The 16,341-nt window shown below is 48.4% G+C and overlaps 1 protein-coding gene across 1 annotated transcript in view; it reads right to left on the bottom strand.

Moving 5' to 3' along the window:
- Dkk3 (dickkopf WNT signaling pathway inhibitor 3) overlaps positions 1–11,190 on the bottom strand; it is a 42,329-nt gene extending 31,139 nt beyond the window's left edge. Inside the window, exons 1-4 of the mRNA XM_052201099.1 lie at positions 11,061–11,190; positions 10,300–10,535; positions 3,057–3,194; positions 885–968 (exon numbers count right to left, since the gene is read on the bottom strand). Coding sequence (XP_052057059.1) covers positions 885–968; positions 3,057–3,194; positions 10,300–10,512 — 435 coding nt within the window. The 5' untranslated portion in view covers positions 10,513–10,535; positions 11,061–11,190. The remainder of the gene's footprint in view (positions 1–884; positions 969–3,056; positions 3,195–10,299; positions 10,536–11,060) is intronic.
- Positions 11,191–16,341: the final 5,151 nt, after the last annotated feature.

Raw genomic sequence — 16,341 nt, 5'->3', positions numbered from 1 at the left:
TCCCTTGAAAGGTGGTAGCCACTGTCGCACAGCCCAACCAGCCCCCAGCCTGCGGTAAATGTCTACCAACACCCCCCACATTTGAGTGCTAGGCCAAAACAAGCAGAAAAAGAAACAAAAAGAAAGTTTTGACTGCCAACCAAAACACTGCCACCTTCCTAGTAATCCGCCAGTTCAGCAGTGAGGTCAAGAGTGGGCACAAATCCCGGATACCTTTGCCAGGGGTGTGGGAGACATCTGGTCAAAGAGCCTGTCCCCCACAAGGAAGCATATTGTCACCAGTGACCTCATCCACTTGCAGGGAATCTGATCTGTGACTCCCAGTGGGTTCTCCCTGACTTTAGCACATATCATATCCCTGCCAACTTTAGGACTTTATAATCCTACAAAATCCAGCACACCTTTCCGCTAAGCTACAGGCAATAGCAGTTATGGGAACCAGAGCCTGATGCCAGAGGTGACAGGCAGCCTTCTTTACCTTTAGGTCCTGGCTCACAAACCATCTAGTCAGAGCTAGGGTTAGATAAAGCACAGGCCATCCCTTTGTCTCTGGACAGACATTTTATCAGCTGGAACACACAGTCTGCCACCAAAGGATTATATATATATAACATATATGTATATGCCTGACCCTTGTTCCCCTTTTTGAATCTGAGGCACAAATCACAGCTGGATTCAATCTTGCTTTGCCCAGGTATCTGAAAGCACAGCCTACAGCCTTCTCGCAGGCAGGAGGTGGAGGAATGAGACTTTTCAGCAGTGACCAGGCTGAGAGGGGTGGGGACTCTGCTGCTGTGCCCCAGGGCCTGCAGTCTAGGTCTGCAGACTGTGCTGCACAGAGGGGCGTCACTCTGGGGCATGAAAGGAGAGAGATGGTAACTTACATGGCTTCTCTTGCCTTCTTCATCCCCTACAGATGTAATGACTGTCTCAGAAAAGACCATCTGTCCACTCTGGTTGTTGGTTATCTACAGACAAACACAGGTATAGTAAAAATGAAACAACGAATTCTGGGGAAAAAAAAAAATCTCAAGACTGTGTTTTTCACTTTCTGAAGTGGGAGTCCACCGGATTCCCACCCTCCCTTGTGAGCTGTAACCATGGCACTGCCAGCGGACAGAGTTCCTGGAGATATTCAGAATCCACATCATCAGCTGACTGAGCAGAGGGAACAAGGTGTCAGTGGACAGCATAGGACTGGCGCCCGCCACCTAGTAAGTACGTGACACCAGCTGTGTTTATCACTTCTTGGGGCTCATCACTTGGCTCTCGGTGTCAAGATTCTTTTTTGACAAAATTCCAGTCTGACCAGTGTGACAGCAGAGGCTTGTAATCACAGCCACTTGGGCTGTGGAGGCAGAAGCATCAGTTCAAGGTCATCCTTAGCTATAAAGTAAATTGGGGTCTAGACTGGGCTGTGTGAGAATCTGTCTCAAAAATCAATCAATCAATAAATAAATAATAAATATAAATCTAGTCTATGCATATAGCCAAACAAATGTCTCTATAAGAGGCACGAAGGTGAAGGTTCTTCACACAGGGCCCTGTGCCTGCTTGTGGGCTCCCTGATTCAGTCCTAGATCAGCAAGGATGCAGAGCCACTCCCGCCTCCTCCAAGGCCAGGACAAAAGATGAGTCTGAGTATTCTAAGTGTTCTCCGAGCCCCAGCTCAGCTGCCAGCTTATCTGGCCACTTCTCTTCCTGATATAGGTTTCATATCTTGACCTATGGTATCTTTAAAGTCGGTGCCAGCTTTACCACCTCCAGAGCCTACAGCCAGAGCTGATGGAACGCAGTCGGTATGTGGAAAGGGATCAGCTTCTACTTCCCAGGCAGCAAGGGCCAACCTCCACCACCCTGTTCCCCTTTGCTGGCTCTCTTTCCTCCTCCAAGGTCAAGCAGGCTGGCCTGAAAGTTACTAGATAGCCCAGGCTGGCCTGGAAGTTACTAGATAGCCAAGGCTGGCCTGGAAGTTACTAGATAGCCAAGGCTGGCCTTGAACTCCTGGTCTTCCTGCCTTCACTTATTTTCTTTTCTTGTTTTTTTTTGTTTTTGTTTTCTCAAGACAGGGTTTCTCTGTGTAGCCCTGGCTGTCCTGGAACTCACTCTGTAGACCAGGCCAGCTGCGAACTCAGAAATCTGCCTGCCTCTGCCTCCCAAGTGCTGGGATTACAGGCGTGCGCCACCACCGCCCAGCCTGCCTTCACTTCTTAAGCACTGGGATTACAGACATGAGTTAGCACACCAGGTTCATGCTTTAGAATGTTCACCTAAATATTTCATGCCGGTGAAAAGGAATAGGTGTCTTTTTTATTTTATTATTTATTATTTAATCCCGCCCCAGGCGTTTTTATTATCCCACAATGCACTTCTTCCTCTGTAAGAAAAGAAAGTATGCATTATTTTCTGAGCTCTGCACAGGCTGGTGCTCCATGGAACCCTCGAGAGCCTGCGCTGGTGACAACTTTCCCCTCTAACATTACCCATGGGTCATGTGACATATGCCTTTAATCCTGGTACTCAGAGATGGTGAGGCAGGTAAATCTGAGGTTAAGGCCAGCCTGGTCTACACTGTGAGAACCTATCTTTAAAAAACCGTTTCCCTTTTGTTTTTGTTTGTTGCTTGGTTTTCTGAGACAGGGCCTCTCTGCGTTGTCCTGGCTGTCCTGTATCTGTCACTGCTTCCCACGTTGCTGGGATAAACGGTGTACTCGAACACACCCAGTGAAGGTCCTCCTCCTTAAGGTGAGCTGTGTCACTAATGAGGGAAGAGTGAAGTCCCACCCTCCATAAGGTCTCTTCAACTCTGACACAGGCACCCATGAAAACCTAAGAGGCCAGCGCCTCCTTCCTGCCTGAGAAGAAGTCTCAACTGCAGTCCATTGTGTGATAAGTGCAGAAGCCATTTAGTGCCTGAGACACGCCCACCCCCCTTGAACAGCACCTCCCCTCCTTAGGTTTTTAGATTGCTTTCTATAGCTCTCACTTCAATATTTGTGGCTTTCCCAGGTGGGGCTGCCTGTGGGAAGGAGCCATGGCCATGTCACAGCACATACCTTGTGAACTTCCTGGTGCACGTGGACTGTGCTATTTCCCACCCTGGTGTCTGTGTTGGTCTCGTTGTGATAGTTGGCAGGTAAGCTTGCCAGGTTCACCTCAGAGGATGTTCTAGCAGCTGCTTCTTCTGCCTCCATCTGTCAAATCGAAGAAGCAAAACTGTTTCGTTCAGTTATAAGTGAGGTGAAGAAAAGGGTCACCTTCTCTTCCCATCTTCCATCGGTGCCAAGATCAGTGACAGCGGCAGGCCACTGAGTGGCCATTAGACATGAGTTCCAAATGTTTCACATGCCTCAGAAGGGTTACCTTATCCAGCAAGCCTAAAGACCTGAGTTTTATCCCTGGAACCCACGTAAAAGGGTCGGATGTGATGCCTCCAAACTGTACTCCTAGTACAGCTACAAGGGTAAGGGAGGGGCAGGGAATCATCGGGGAGCCCACCGAGCAGCCGCAGAGACCCTGCCTCTACAGGGTGAAGGGGAACACTAACATCTGAGCATTTGTTCTGATCTGCCACAAATTCAACATAACACACACACACACACACACACACACCTTTCCCCTCAAACACTTCCCCCACTTCTGGGTTAGTTTTTAAAAAAATGATTTATTTATTTAATGTATGTAAGTACACTGTTGCTGTCTTCAGACACACCAGAAGAGGGCATTAGATCCCATTACAGATGGTTGTAAGCTACCATGTGGTTGCTGGGAATTGAACTCAGGACCTCTGGAAGAGCACTCAGGGCTCCTAACTGCTGAGCCATCTCTCCAGCCCCCACTTCTGCTTTTTGATCTGCTTCCTGTCGATTTCTTTGACACTTGTGGCTTTGCATTGCCCATGTCAAGTTTTTCCCCTTTTAGGAACCTCTAAGGAAACCTCCTAGGAAATGAACGTTAATATCCCCACTTTACAAGTATTGAAACTGAGGTTCACAAAGTCCAGAGGAATTCCCAAGATGCCCAGTGTAGTATGGAGTTGAAATTTTGATCACTGGTCCTTGCCCAGGCCCTGGTGTCCTAACCCAGAGGTAGCTGACATTAAATCCCTACACAGCCAGCCAGCACCTTAGTTTCTCTCTGGCCACAGAAATGTGCTCAGGCTTTGGAAGCCTCAATTGCTAATGTCCCCAACAAGGAACAGGATGGGGAAGAAGCACCCCAACTTTCTCTCTTGTAAAACAAATCTCTGTGGGCCCCAGTGGGATTAAATCCCAAGTGGCCAAGGCAGGGTCCTTCTGAAAGCCTAGCCTTTGCTAGTTTTCTCCTTCCCATTTCTTTTTTAATTCCTGCAAGAATTTTCTGGGTTTTGTCCCCCAACTAAATCTGCTGCTAAGTCCTTGTTGCAAGATCTGGTGTATATGGGAAGACTCAGATAGATGGAATATCCTTCAGGAGTTCCCCTCCCCACCCCATCTTTTAGTGGCTCTGGGTGGCTATTCTACAGGATCGATAGATGGCTTCCTGGACTCACATCCCTTCTAGTCCTTTGGAAGCATTCATTTATCAGCCCTTCCTTGGTGTCTGGCTTATGAGGCCACACCCTCAAATCTTCTAATCCTGGGAGCCTCACTGACACTTGTGTCACAAACAGCAATGACACGAGTTTACACTCAGCCTTTCCTCCCGGATCTATCATATCTCCAGCCCTGGTGAGTTGGCAGGTGACAGAGGGACCATTCCACAGCTCCACTAACACAAGGGCAGCCCAGGTCATGGAGTACAGAGCCTACCAGATGCTGTCTCTAGAAATCTCAAATGCAGGTCCCAGTGGGGAGTCCTGCTTGAGGAAATGGTGAAGCTTCCTCTACCATAAGGTCTCTTCAGCCGTGACAGAGGCACCCATGGAAACCTAAGAGGTGTCTCCTTCCCATCTGTGAAGGAGCTTCAGCTGCAGTATATTGTGTAGTAGGTGCCTCGAGCTCTCTAATATGCTGAGGTATTTTGATTCTGGGGAACAAACCTCAAAAAGCATTTTTCTGCTGAAAACAATAATTTTCTCTATCCTTGCTCCTTCCTTCCTTCCTTGCTTCCTTCCTTTCTTTTGTTCATTCTTTCTTTCTCCTCTTGTCTCATGTGGACTGGCCTCTGACTCACGAAGTACCAGAGGTTGGCATTTAACTCTCTGCTCTCACCTCCTGAGTGTTTCCACGAGCCACAACACCTTGCTCTCATTCCCTAAAATACTATAACACCTCCTCTCCCACCTCCCTGCCCAGAAGGCCAAGCTAATGAGAACAGGGGGACACAAACGCACACACAGTTCACCCAACAGTCTCCGTGCCTGCCTCGGTCATGTTGTCTGACGTTGTGAAGGTGTAACACCACTGCATCATGAAGCTACCACGGCATACTTGTAAAATTCCAGTCTTCCTCATGTGTGTGGCCACTATAGCTGGCCCTATGCATATCCACAGCACTGCCTGTCGGGAAGGTGGCATCCACCCTCCTGTTAGGGGCAAAGGAAGCAAGCCTCGCAGAGGCCATCATACCCACTGGCAAATGGCAAAGCTTGGATTAAAATTGAGCTCTTTCTGAATTCAAATAGCAAGCCTTTCTTGAACAGTCCAAGATTCTCTGTCCCCCAGTGACTTACACATCTATGGGAAGAGTCCCACTCAAACCAGTTTAAAGACGACTGTGACCCTTCTCCTGTGATGGTGTCTACTGGAAACTGAGGGGTTTAAGGAAGAAAAGAGTGAGGTTTCAGGAGGAGGCAGAGGAGGAAGAGAAGGGTAAGCCGGTCCCAAAGGATGAGAGGATTTGGAGAGAGGAGAATTCTGGAGAGTTCAGAGGTCAAGCCGGAGCATCTGCATGCTGTGAGCTGGAACAGAGGGGCCGTACTGGGCACAGGAGACAGAGGGGCCATGCTGGGCACAGCAGGGAACTGAGTAATCGGCCAACAGACATGTATAAAGAACATCTCTAATACAGATGCTGACCTGTTTTGTAACCAGAAACATGAAGGTCATTCAAATATCTTAAATACCTGGGCCCCTTCCTAGATATACTAAATTGTCACCAATAACCAGGAAGATTTCCTTCTTCCCAATCTTGGAAACTAAGAGCTACAGCAGATCCTATACTAGCTGTGAAATAATTTAGAGACTAGTATAGAAAGAAACTGGAGTCAGGAGACTGACCAGAATCAAGTCTGGATAGCAAAGGTTTCATGTCAAATCTAGAAGGCCCAAGATGAGCACTGAATTAGATAACCAGCAGCCTGCAGAACACTGCAAGACAGCATGGGAGGATGGGCCAGGGTTCCGGAGACAGACAAGGTAAGCATAAGCCCCAGCTTTACCCCTAAGTAACTACATAACCTTGGGCAATGCTCCAGGCCCCTCTACGCCACAGACTGGATATATGCACGGTGAGGATGCCCCCCACTTTGTTCAGCGGGTATGAGAATTAAGGAACTTCCAGTTTGAGCATCAATATGGCACCTGTTGCAGGGTTAGCAGACCACGGGAGCTGCTCTGCTCTCCTTATAGCAAGCATCCTGTAAGGAAGCAGATGGTGAAGAAGGCAGCTTAGGAGAAATGGGAGGGGCAGGCAGCCCACAGCTCCCATTATAACAAAGTGGAGAAGAAAGAGAAGAAATCAGGACCAGGCAGGATGGATGGGAAGAAAACGACCTTTTTTTTTTTTTTTTTTTTTTTTTTAAAGAAAGGGACCTGGCAGGCATGTTTAGCAAAAAAATAAGGTTTAGCTGGAAATAAGGAAAGGTATTATAGAGGGTGTGTCCAGGAAAAGACTGTCTTGATGTGTTCTAAATTCCATTGGAACTAGAATTGTAGAGTTTGGCTTTCAGATAGCTGGCAGGTCCCCAAATCTCCAGGATACTGATGGCTGAGCAGTCGCTCTCAAACCCCACTTCCTCTCTGCCAGTGGCTATAACAACACAAAGAGCTAAGGACTGTTTAATGAAACCATAAACTAAAAGTACAGTTTACCATGGAATCTTCAACCACAGTGATTTCTGCCACCAGCAAGAGAAACTTAAGCCTGGAGCAGTAGTTGCTTCACAGCAGAAGAATGTGAATGCTGTTAAAAATGGCATTCCCAGCCCATCAAATTCATGGGTATTAAAGGAGCACAGTTGGAAAGTTGCACAGATGAATCCAAGCTTGGTACTCAGTCCGATGGAAGAGTCCTCTATAATATGCCAGTTACAGGCTGGGAGATGGAGCATGGGTTAAAGCAGGCCAGTACACCCTGATGATCACAAGTTCAGTCCCCAGCACCCACATAATGGAAAGAGGAACACCAATTCCCAAAATTGTTCTCTGACCTCCACATGCATGCAGTGGGGCATGCACATGCTCTCTCACACACACACACACATACACACCCCAAATTATCACATACACTAAAACATTTCAACTATACCAATTATAGATGTAGCAACCAGGACAGGGGGGATAAAGTGACTCTATCCTTAACATACACTTCTTAAGAACATGGGGTAATGAGACAAGAAAACCAGGAACTTCTCAGATGGAAGACATTGGAGGATTTGCTTTCTCTAAAGATAATCCTAGAAAATCAGCTACTTTGTCCCCTAAGAGACATCAACAGCCTGAGGCAGCTGGAAAAAATAAAATGCCAGGAAGTTACTTGAAAGCAGATTCATGGTGCAACTATGTAAACATTAACTGCCTCTGGCTCCCTCCTTCCTCATTCTCTTGGATAGCAGCTAAACAGCAACTGCCCTGTGTTTATGACATTTAAGAGACTTTCTGGAAGTTTCTTTAAAAAAAAAAGCTATGCTGGTAGATGGCTCAGAGAGTAGAGATGCCCACCACTGTGAGAGGCTCCCAGCCCAAAGTCAGCCCCTGGAACCCTCCACAAAGTTGTCCTCAAACTTCCATACATTAGCTGTGGTACACAGGTATGTGTTCAAGCACGCACACAAGCCCACATTCACACACACACACACACACACACACACATGCACGCACGTCATGCATGTATATATGATAATAATAAATAAAAGTTATTTTTAAAAAGCCAATAGCCACAACCTATTAAAATCATACACTAGTTTAAGCCTGACTTTTAAAACTTTGCATTTTTCTTTTCTCTTTCTTCCCACCTCACCTCAGTGCTGCGGATCAAGCTCAAATTCAGAGCCCCAAGCATGCTAGGCTCTGCTGCTGAGCTATGGTCAAAGCCCAAGATATTTTAAAGTTGGGTTCCACTGAGAATCTATCACATGCTGGTAAGTAGTGTGTTATTTGTGCTACTATGTGTTTGTTCTTTCTTTGGTTTGTAATGGAGGGTCTCTCTATGTAGCCCAGGCTGACCTCAAACCGATGGTCTTTCTGCCTCAGCCTCCCAAGGGCTGGGACCACAGGTAAGTGCTACTAAGCCTAGCCACACTACTGGTATTACTATAACAATAAAGATAACCATTGTTTCCTGAGACCCAATAGTCCTTCTTCTTTATAATGACCTCATGTGGAAGGCAGGTCTATATCTTCCTGCTTTTCTTATACTAATTTTGACCGGGTAATTTGATTTTCTAGAATCTTCTCTTTGATCCAGAGGTGGGTCAAAGATTTTCTCCAGTTCAGACCACTGCCCATGAGCTCAATCTAAGGAGAAGGCCACTGACTTTGTTAGATGTGATGATCAAGGTCTTTGCTTTGCAGTCAATCTGCACAACTGAAGCAGAAATCTATCCAAATGGGCAACAGCAGCAGTGGAACCAGGATGAAATTTCCATGGGAAAAGCACGCACTACGGTCTGCTGGGGTCCCGAAGTGCACTGTGGCCATAGAGGCCAAGCAGTCCTCACTGGATGCTGATATCACAGAGCCCTGCTGCGAACCTTCTGAACTGTGGCTGCCACTTCCCAGTGAGCGAAAGCATGGAAGTGCTATTGTCAGTGTGCTTGGGAATCCATGTGCATGGGGGAAAGTCCTGCAACCCAGGGAAAGACAGCAGGAGCCCTGCCTTGAACGAAGAGGGTCAGGAGATCTGTGCAACCTACAGCTACAGAGTTGGGGGCTACTGGGGTCAGGCAGACCCCCCACTTCAATCACTTTACATGTAAACTGCTCCATAGGATCAGAAAACCCACAGATCTTGGGACCCAGGCCTGTCCGGTAGATATTTATATATGGCTGCTCCTGTCCCTGCTCCTGTCCAGGGTTTTCTGCAAAGCCCATCAGGCTGACTTGGAATGGAGAGCAAAATATACCCAGACTATACAAGGCTGAGGAGAAGCCAACCTATCCCAGCAGGCAGTGGTCAACATTTAAGACTACCTAAGGGAGTTACCACACTAGAGACGGCAAGAGCAACCCACTTGTCTGGTTCACTGCAGTGGGTCCAATCCACATGCCCACGTCACTAAGTGCCAAGGGCAGCTAGCCACATGCTGATCAAGAAGATTCAGGCAGCTTTCAACATGGTTGGGGGCCATCTCAGGAAACAGAGCCGGTGCCATGCAGAGTGCTGGCCCCTGGAAGACGAGGAACTAAAGTTTGCCACTAAAGTGGTCAGGTACCACTCTTTGGCACTTCGGCTGATTTTCACAGGAAACTGAGGTCGACGAGCTGCTAAATGATTGTCCGCGGTCCACCTACTGTGGAGTGGCAGACAATAAGAACCTTGGTCTCCCAAACACACTGAGTGTAGGTTGCCTCTCACATACTCCTTCCCTCCCTTCGGAGCACTCACTATGGTGTGGTAAATCTTAGGGCGCATTTCAGCCCCACTTCGCTGCCCCACACCACATTTAAGGGAGTCAGACAGACCGCCAGCAGAACTCTAGACTCTCTTCCCCGCGACTGGCATCCTGACTGTTCTTTGGGAAGATGGTACAGGCTCAATGCCCAGGGGACACGTTGGAACTTGAAGCTGCCTCTGCAGCCGCCCCAGCCTTCGCAAACCCACTGCGCTGGGACACCAGAGTGGCCCCAACCTCAGCTCAGCTCCAACAGGGGACAGCCAGCTGCGACAAGGTGACTCCTGCTCCCTAGGAAGAATTCCACCAAGCCTCCCTAGCTGGGCAGGGAGAGATGCATAAAGACTTTTAGGCAGATAGGCAGAACGAGCTGAGAGTAAGGAGCACACAGAGCTACACTCAGGGGCACTCCACGTCGGCTGTCAGGCCTTTTCCAGCTCCACACAAAGCCAGGTCTTTGGCCAGTGCTGCAACCATCCCTGGAAACATTGCCTCCCCCCAGGCCCACTCCCTTTCTCATCCGGCGCCCCTCGGGGTGCTCCCACCTCCTCCACCGCGCTGCGCAGTTTGTGCTGAGTGTCTTCCATCAGCTCCTCCACCTCTCGAAACATCTCATTGAGCGTAGCTTCCTCCTGAGGGTAGTTGAGAGCCGGGCCGGGCTCCGCCGGAGTCCAAGTGACCGTCGGGGCAGGAGTAGGGGCAGTGGGGACCGCAGCCGCCAGCAGCATACACAGCAAAATACCCCGGAGCCGCTTCATGTTTGCTCCGCGCTGGCCGCCGCCTGTGTGTCGCGGAACGCTATCAAAGACTGCAGGACCACCCCTCTTGCCCGTCCCGCCCCGCCCCGCCGCTCTGCCCGCCCCTAAATGGAGCGAGACCCAGCCCCCTCCCAGACTCAATCCCTGCTGGAAACAGTGGTGACTGCTACTCGGCTCCAGCCTGGTTGCCCTCTGCAAGCCCCCCAACCCCAGTTCTAGTACCTAGGGAGAGCTCCGCTTGACAAACTACTGAAAACCCAGCTCCGGAACCAAGGAACTCATGTCTTCTACTCTTAATAACAGACCACTTGCCCGGACCAGAAGACATTAGCTGGACTACGGGTTCGAGTCCCGTCCCTTCCTTTACTAGTTTACTGAGCAATTCTTGGCCTCTGACTTAGGCTGTAGCCTCTCCTGGCCCCCAGCAGAGCTCGGCAGAGCCCACAGATCATCCTCCTCCCATCGTGATACAAATGCACAAAGCCCCCCATCTATCTAAGGGAGTCCAAACTGGGCTATCCCCACAACGATGACCACTGCTCACCTACCTCAAGTGAATAAAGTTGGGCTGCAAGCTGGATCTGGTCACGACCGGTCGCGGGGCTGCCACAGAGCAGCTAGAGCAGAATCGGCACTGTGTGCGGGAGGATGCAGAAGCGCCGGTACGCAGAAAGCCCGCAGCCCGCACCCCCTAGTACATACGCCTCCGCCCCGCGGGAGGGGCGGTCGCACAGCCAATCGCTCTCCAGGCCGCCTGCGACCTCACAGCTCACCGCCTGCCTCTAAATCCTGGGAGGCCCAGTCTGCAGGGATCTATCCTCTTCCCTGCTGCCCCCTATCTCCGCGATAGCCCAGGTTTCTACTACATTTTACAGCCTTCTTGAGTCTCACCTTGCTAGCGCTAAGCCCGCCTCTGCCTTGGACACAGTCCTAAGGGATGGAATTCCAGCCCCTCAGCAGTCATAGGGTAGTCTAGACAGTCCAGAAAAATCCACTTTTGGCCATGAGAATGGGTCAACAGAATGTCAGGAAGCCCCTAGACGGACGACATAGCAAAGTAGCTAGGACGGACACCAATAGCCTCACTCCTGCCAAACTAGAATGGTCTGTGACTTAGCTTGATGTATGCTGCAGACTACAGCTGTATGTGTAATTCCTACTTAATACGCACGGTGCATGAAGAGGGGTTGGGGCTCAGAAATGGGCTGTGTGCCTTGAGATAGCAACCGTGTCTGTTGGCAGTTATCTCTTCAGTGCCTAGAAATGGGGTACTTAAACAAACATGCTTCTGAAAACCCTTCTCCCACTTCTTTGATTATCTGTCCTGATTCTTTCTCCTCGATTTCCCTGACACCTTCCCCTTTCTCTTAGGGCAGCTCCTGACCTTTCCCATTTCTTCCCTGTGCTGGCTTTTTTTTTTTGTAAACTTGACACAAACTAGACCTGCCTGGGAAAAGAACACCTCAGTTGAGAAACAGCCAACACTGGCTTGGTCTGTGGGTATATCTTTGCAGCATTTTCTTAATTGCTTTTATTTTCTTGTTAACATATTTCATTTTTTGATGCATACATATTTTTATTACTAGATATTTGCTTTATTTACATTTCAAATGGTATCCCCTTTCAGCATCACCCCTCTGAAAACCCCCTGTCCCCCCATCCATGCTCACACCCACCCACCCCAATTTCCTGACTTGCATTCCCTTATTCTGGAGAATCAAGCCTTCATAGGACCAATGGCCTCTCCTCTCATTGATATCTGAAATGGTCATCTTCTGCTACATATGTAGCTGGAGTCATGGGTCCCTCCATGTGTACTCTTTGGTTGGTGGTTTCGTCCCTGGGGCTCTGGGGATACTGGTTGGTACATATTATTCCTCCTGCAGAGCTGCAAACCAATTCAGCTTCTTGGGTCCTTTCTCTAGCTGCTCCATTGGGGACCCTATGCTCATTCTATTGGTTGGCTGTGAGCCATGGGTGTTTTGATGATCCACTTTCCAACAAGAATCAAAGTATCCACATGTTGGTCTTCCTTCATCTTGAGCTTCATGTGGTCTGTGAGTTGTATCTTGGGTATTTCGCGCTTTTGGGCTAATATCCACTTACCAGCGATTGCATACCATGTGTGTGTTCTTTTGTGACTGGGTTACCTCACTCAGAATGATGTTTTCTAGCTCCACCCATTTGCCTAAGAATTTCATGAATTCATTGTTTTTAATAGCTGAGTAGTACAGGAGATCCCAGCCACTAAGGGTGATACCACCGACTGGCAGTTGGGCCTAGGCTGTGTAAGCATAGTGGCTGAGCAGACCAGAAGAGAAAAAGGCAGTGATTGGTGCCTTCCTCCATCGAGTCCAACTGAGCTCCAGGCCTGGCTTCCTTTGATGATGGAGTATAGGCCTGTAAGATGCAATGAACCCTTTCCTCCCTGAGTGGCTTTTAATCATGATCTTTATCACAACAATAGAGAGCCAAACTGGAGCACGCCTCATCTGTCCTCTGGGGGAGCTAGCACAGCTCAGGTCATTGACCCAGTGGAGTCTCCTCACCAGCCCCGCCCCTGCCCACCCACTAGAAACCAGACGCTCCGTCGTATCTGCAGGGCCTCGGGCCTACACACCTGATCCCTGAGAAACGAAGTGAGGTGGTGTGGTTATAGCAGTAGCTGCTGGTCCACCAGTACAGTGACCTGGTTAGTGAGCAAGCATTATTAATATTAATTAATTATTTTTATTTATTCAGTTCTACTCATTGAATTCTCAGCAGCCTTTTGAGGGTTAAGTCTTTTGGTCTCAAACGAGGACCCTTTCTTAAGATCCCAAACTAACAAGGAGTTAGATGGGGATTTGAACCCAGTAAACCACCTCCAGAGCTTCTACTACCTTTGAACACGATACTCCTTTGCTACACTTTGGCTGGGAAGTCTCTGAGGAGACTAGAGAGCAGAAGATGAGCAATTTCCCTGGGAAATCATAGAAGACAACTGTTTGAAATGGTGACCACTGTGTCATGTTCTTACACCCGAGTCCACAGCAGTGGCCGCCAAGAGGACGCGTCTCTGAGGCCTTCTTCCTACTAGGCAACTGCTTGCACTGATCCGAGAGAGATGTCTCTCCTGTTCTGTAGGCAAGGAATGGGAATGGAGACTCCAAGGAGCTAGGTGACCTCAGTCAAAGGCTACAGACCTGCCTCTGGCCAAGTTGGGACATGGAGTCCAAGAAAAGCCTCCTCCCAGCATGCTTTGCTTTGCCCTCCTGGGTATCTGGAAGGCCCTCCTGCTCAGTTGCTTATTAGCTTTCTAGAGATGGCTGACCCTGTGCAAGGAGCCTTCTACTGAGATTCTAGATGCCCTTGCTCTGCCTGCCACTGTGACTCAGTGCCCCCTCTCCAACAGAGATGAGAGCTGACCTGGAGAGAGAGAGAGAGAGAGAGAGAGAGAGAGAGAGAGAGAGAGAGCGAGCATCGGGTGAGAAACTGCAAGAGGCCAAATTTTCTATCCAGCCCTCTGTGTGGCTATAAAATACTGAGGATCTCCTCAGAGAAGCCCTGTTTTCCACCTTAGGTCTGCTACTGAGCAAATTACAAAGGCTGTTCCTAATGGCAACAGAACAGCTGTGCTTGCTCATACGGGGACATATCAATTTTGTGACCACTGTTTGCAGAACTGTTTTGCAGATAAATAGTTTTGTTACTAAACAAAACTATCACAAAAAGAAATGAAACCATACGTGCCTCAATTATTAGGTCCCTACCTGCCTAGCTTTGAGCAGTCTAGCAAGTAGCCCCAGACTGGTAGCAGAGGCACTGAGTAAGCTGCAGCGATGGACACCACCCCAGTGCAGACATGGTTGGCTCTGAAGAGCTTAGGTGGGGGCAAAGAAAGTCCAGTTACTCTGGAGATGGGTAGAGCCCCTATCTAGGCGGCTTTTGTGAGATGAAGGGATGAGGGGCGGGGCTTGGAGCAGAGAGGGGACAGATCTGCACAGGTCTGTTATGTTTGGCAAAACTTCAAAACTACACTTGCAATTATATCTTTGTCCAACATCTACATGCACTAGAGACATCGGGGCAGCGAAGGTGTTAGTTACTCCTCTGCTGCTGTGATAAACACCATGGCCAGAGGCAGCTTAAGGAAGAGAGGGTTTATTCTGGCTTGCAGTTCCAGGGGGTTCACACAGTAGAGGTGTGACAACTGTGGGACCAAAGCAGGAATAAGAACAATACACCCTGCAAGTTAACAGAGACCTACACAGGAAAATACACCTTGCAGGCTAAGGGTTATATTTGCATATAAGACAGCTAAGAATACGTTCCTGTTTGTCCTAGGTTTGTTTGTCCCATCTGCACCAGATGTGCTTGATCACATGGGCAGGAGGTACACAGGCAGGAAATACGTCAGGATGTATGCTTGTCCCTGACTGGGCCTGATGGGAAATGTGATGAATTGTGAATTTTGCCTTTTTAAACCCCTGAAAAATGTGACTTGTGGCCATTTCCTGGGAACCCAGAGTTCACCAACCTGGCCAGGACCTAATTAAAGCTTGCTTCAAATTTGGTTTAAAATTCTGCTTGTGTTCTTATTCCACACTGGTGGGAACAACACATCAAGTAGCAGGAAACAAGAGGCTGAGAATTCATATCTTTAATTACAAACATGAGGCAGAGAGAAAAAAGCTGGAATTAGGTGAGTCTATATAATCTCAAGGCTCACTCCACAGTGACCTTCTTCCTCTACCAGCTGGGGATCAGGTGTTCAAATACCCAAGCCTGCATGGGGACAGCTCTCATTCAAATGGCCATGGGGAGTGTAGTTTTGTTTATTTGTCTGTCTTCTTCAGAGCATTGGGAGCACTTTTTTGGCATAATTATGCAATGTTTTAAATTCTCACATTCTCTCTTGGAGAACCAACTGTGAGATAAACATCTCGTGGATGAAGACATGGTCCCAGCACGCTTGTCACTCACTACACATTTCCTAGAGAGTTAGAACCCCTCAGCAGCCTTGCCTCCTGCTGTCAGGCCCTCCCCGCCCAGCTCCCGCCCCTGCCCCCCACCTCCCCCCCCACCCCCTTCAACCCAGGCCCAGGAGGCCTGTATGATGCTGCTCATCTAAGCTGTGTGTGTGCTGGTGAGCGTCCCCAGGCCATTTATTGGCACTTTTGAGGAGGAGAGAGGACAAGCTGGGTGTCTCTCTCACACACAGCTCAATGCTGTGTGGCAATAAAAAGAATGAGTGACATTTATAGGCAACAATATTGCTAAGTTTCAGAAACATTATATAAAGTTGAAAGATGCAGTTTGTGAAAACTAAATTCACAGACTACTATATGTGCATATTTTTAAAACACAAAATAAGAGCAGATATTATTTATGAATCCTTGCAAATAGTAACAAATACAGGTATAATACAGGCATATATGTACAGTACAGCGTGCTTCTGAGTGGGAGGCAGGGGAAAACATGAAACCTTTTTTCCAAGTTTTCTAATATAGTTATATAGTAGAGGGCCAGCTGGCCTCATTGTGTAAGTGAGGTATTTACTTTAATCCCTAATTCTCCTGCCTCTGCCTTCCAATAGAAGGCTTGTAGGCATACAGCTCCACTTGGCCCTCTCCATCTCAAATGGTGAATGTAAGTTGAAATAACTCAAGGATAACGTGCTTTGCCGCAGTTGTTGCATCTTGTATAGTTATTTGAAGTGTGTTATAGAGAATGCACTTGTGCATAGTTAAGTATGCTTGTTACATATTTTCTGACGCTCCACACAGATCTAACAGCACTGTGTTGTGTGTGTGTGTGTGTGTGCTGCTTGTTATATGTCTGTGCTGC

Source organism: Apodemus sylvaticus, chromosome 1, assembly GCF_947179515.1.
Source record: "Apodemus sylvaticus chromosome 1, mApoSyl1.1, whole genome shotgun sequence".
NCBI lineage: Eukaryota > Metazoa > Chordata > Mammalia > Rodentia > Muridae > Apodemus > Apodemus sylvaticus.
The sequence above is the reverse complement of the archived record's forward strand: the minus strand, read 5'-3'. Positions and strand labels throughout refer to the sequence as shown.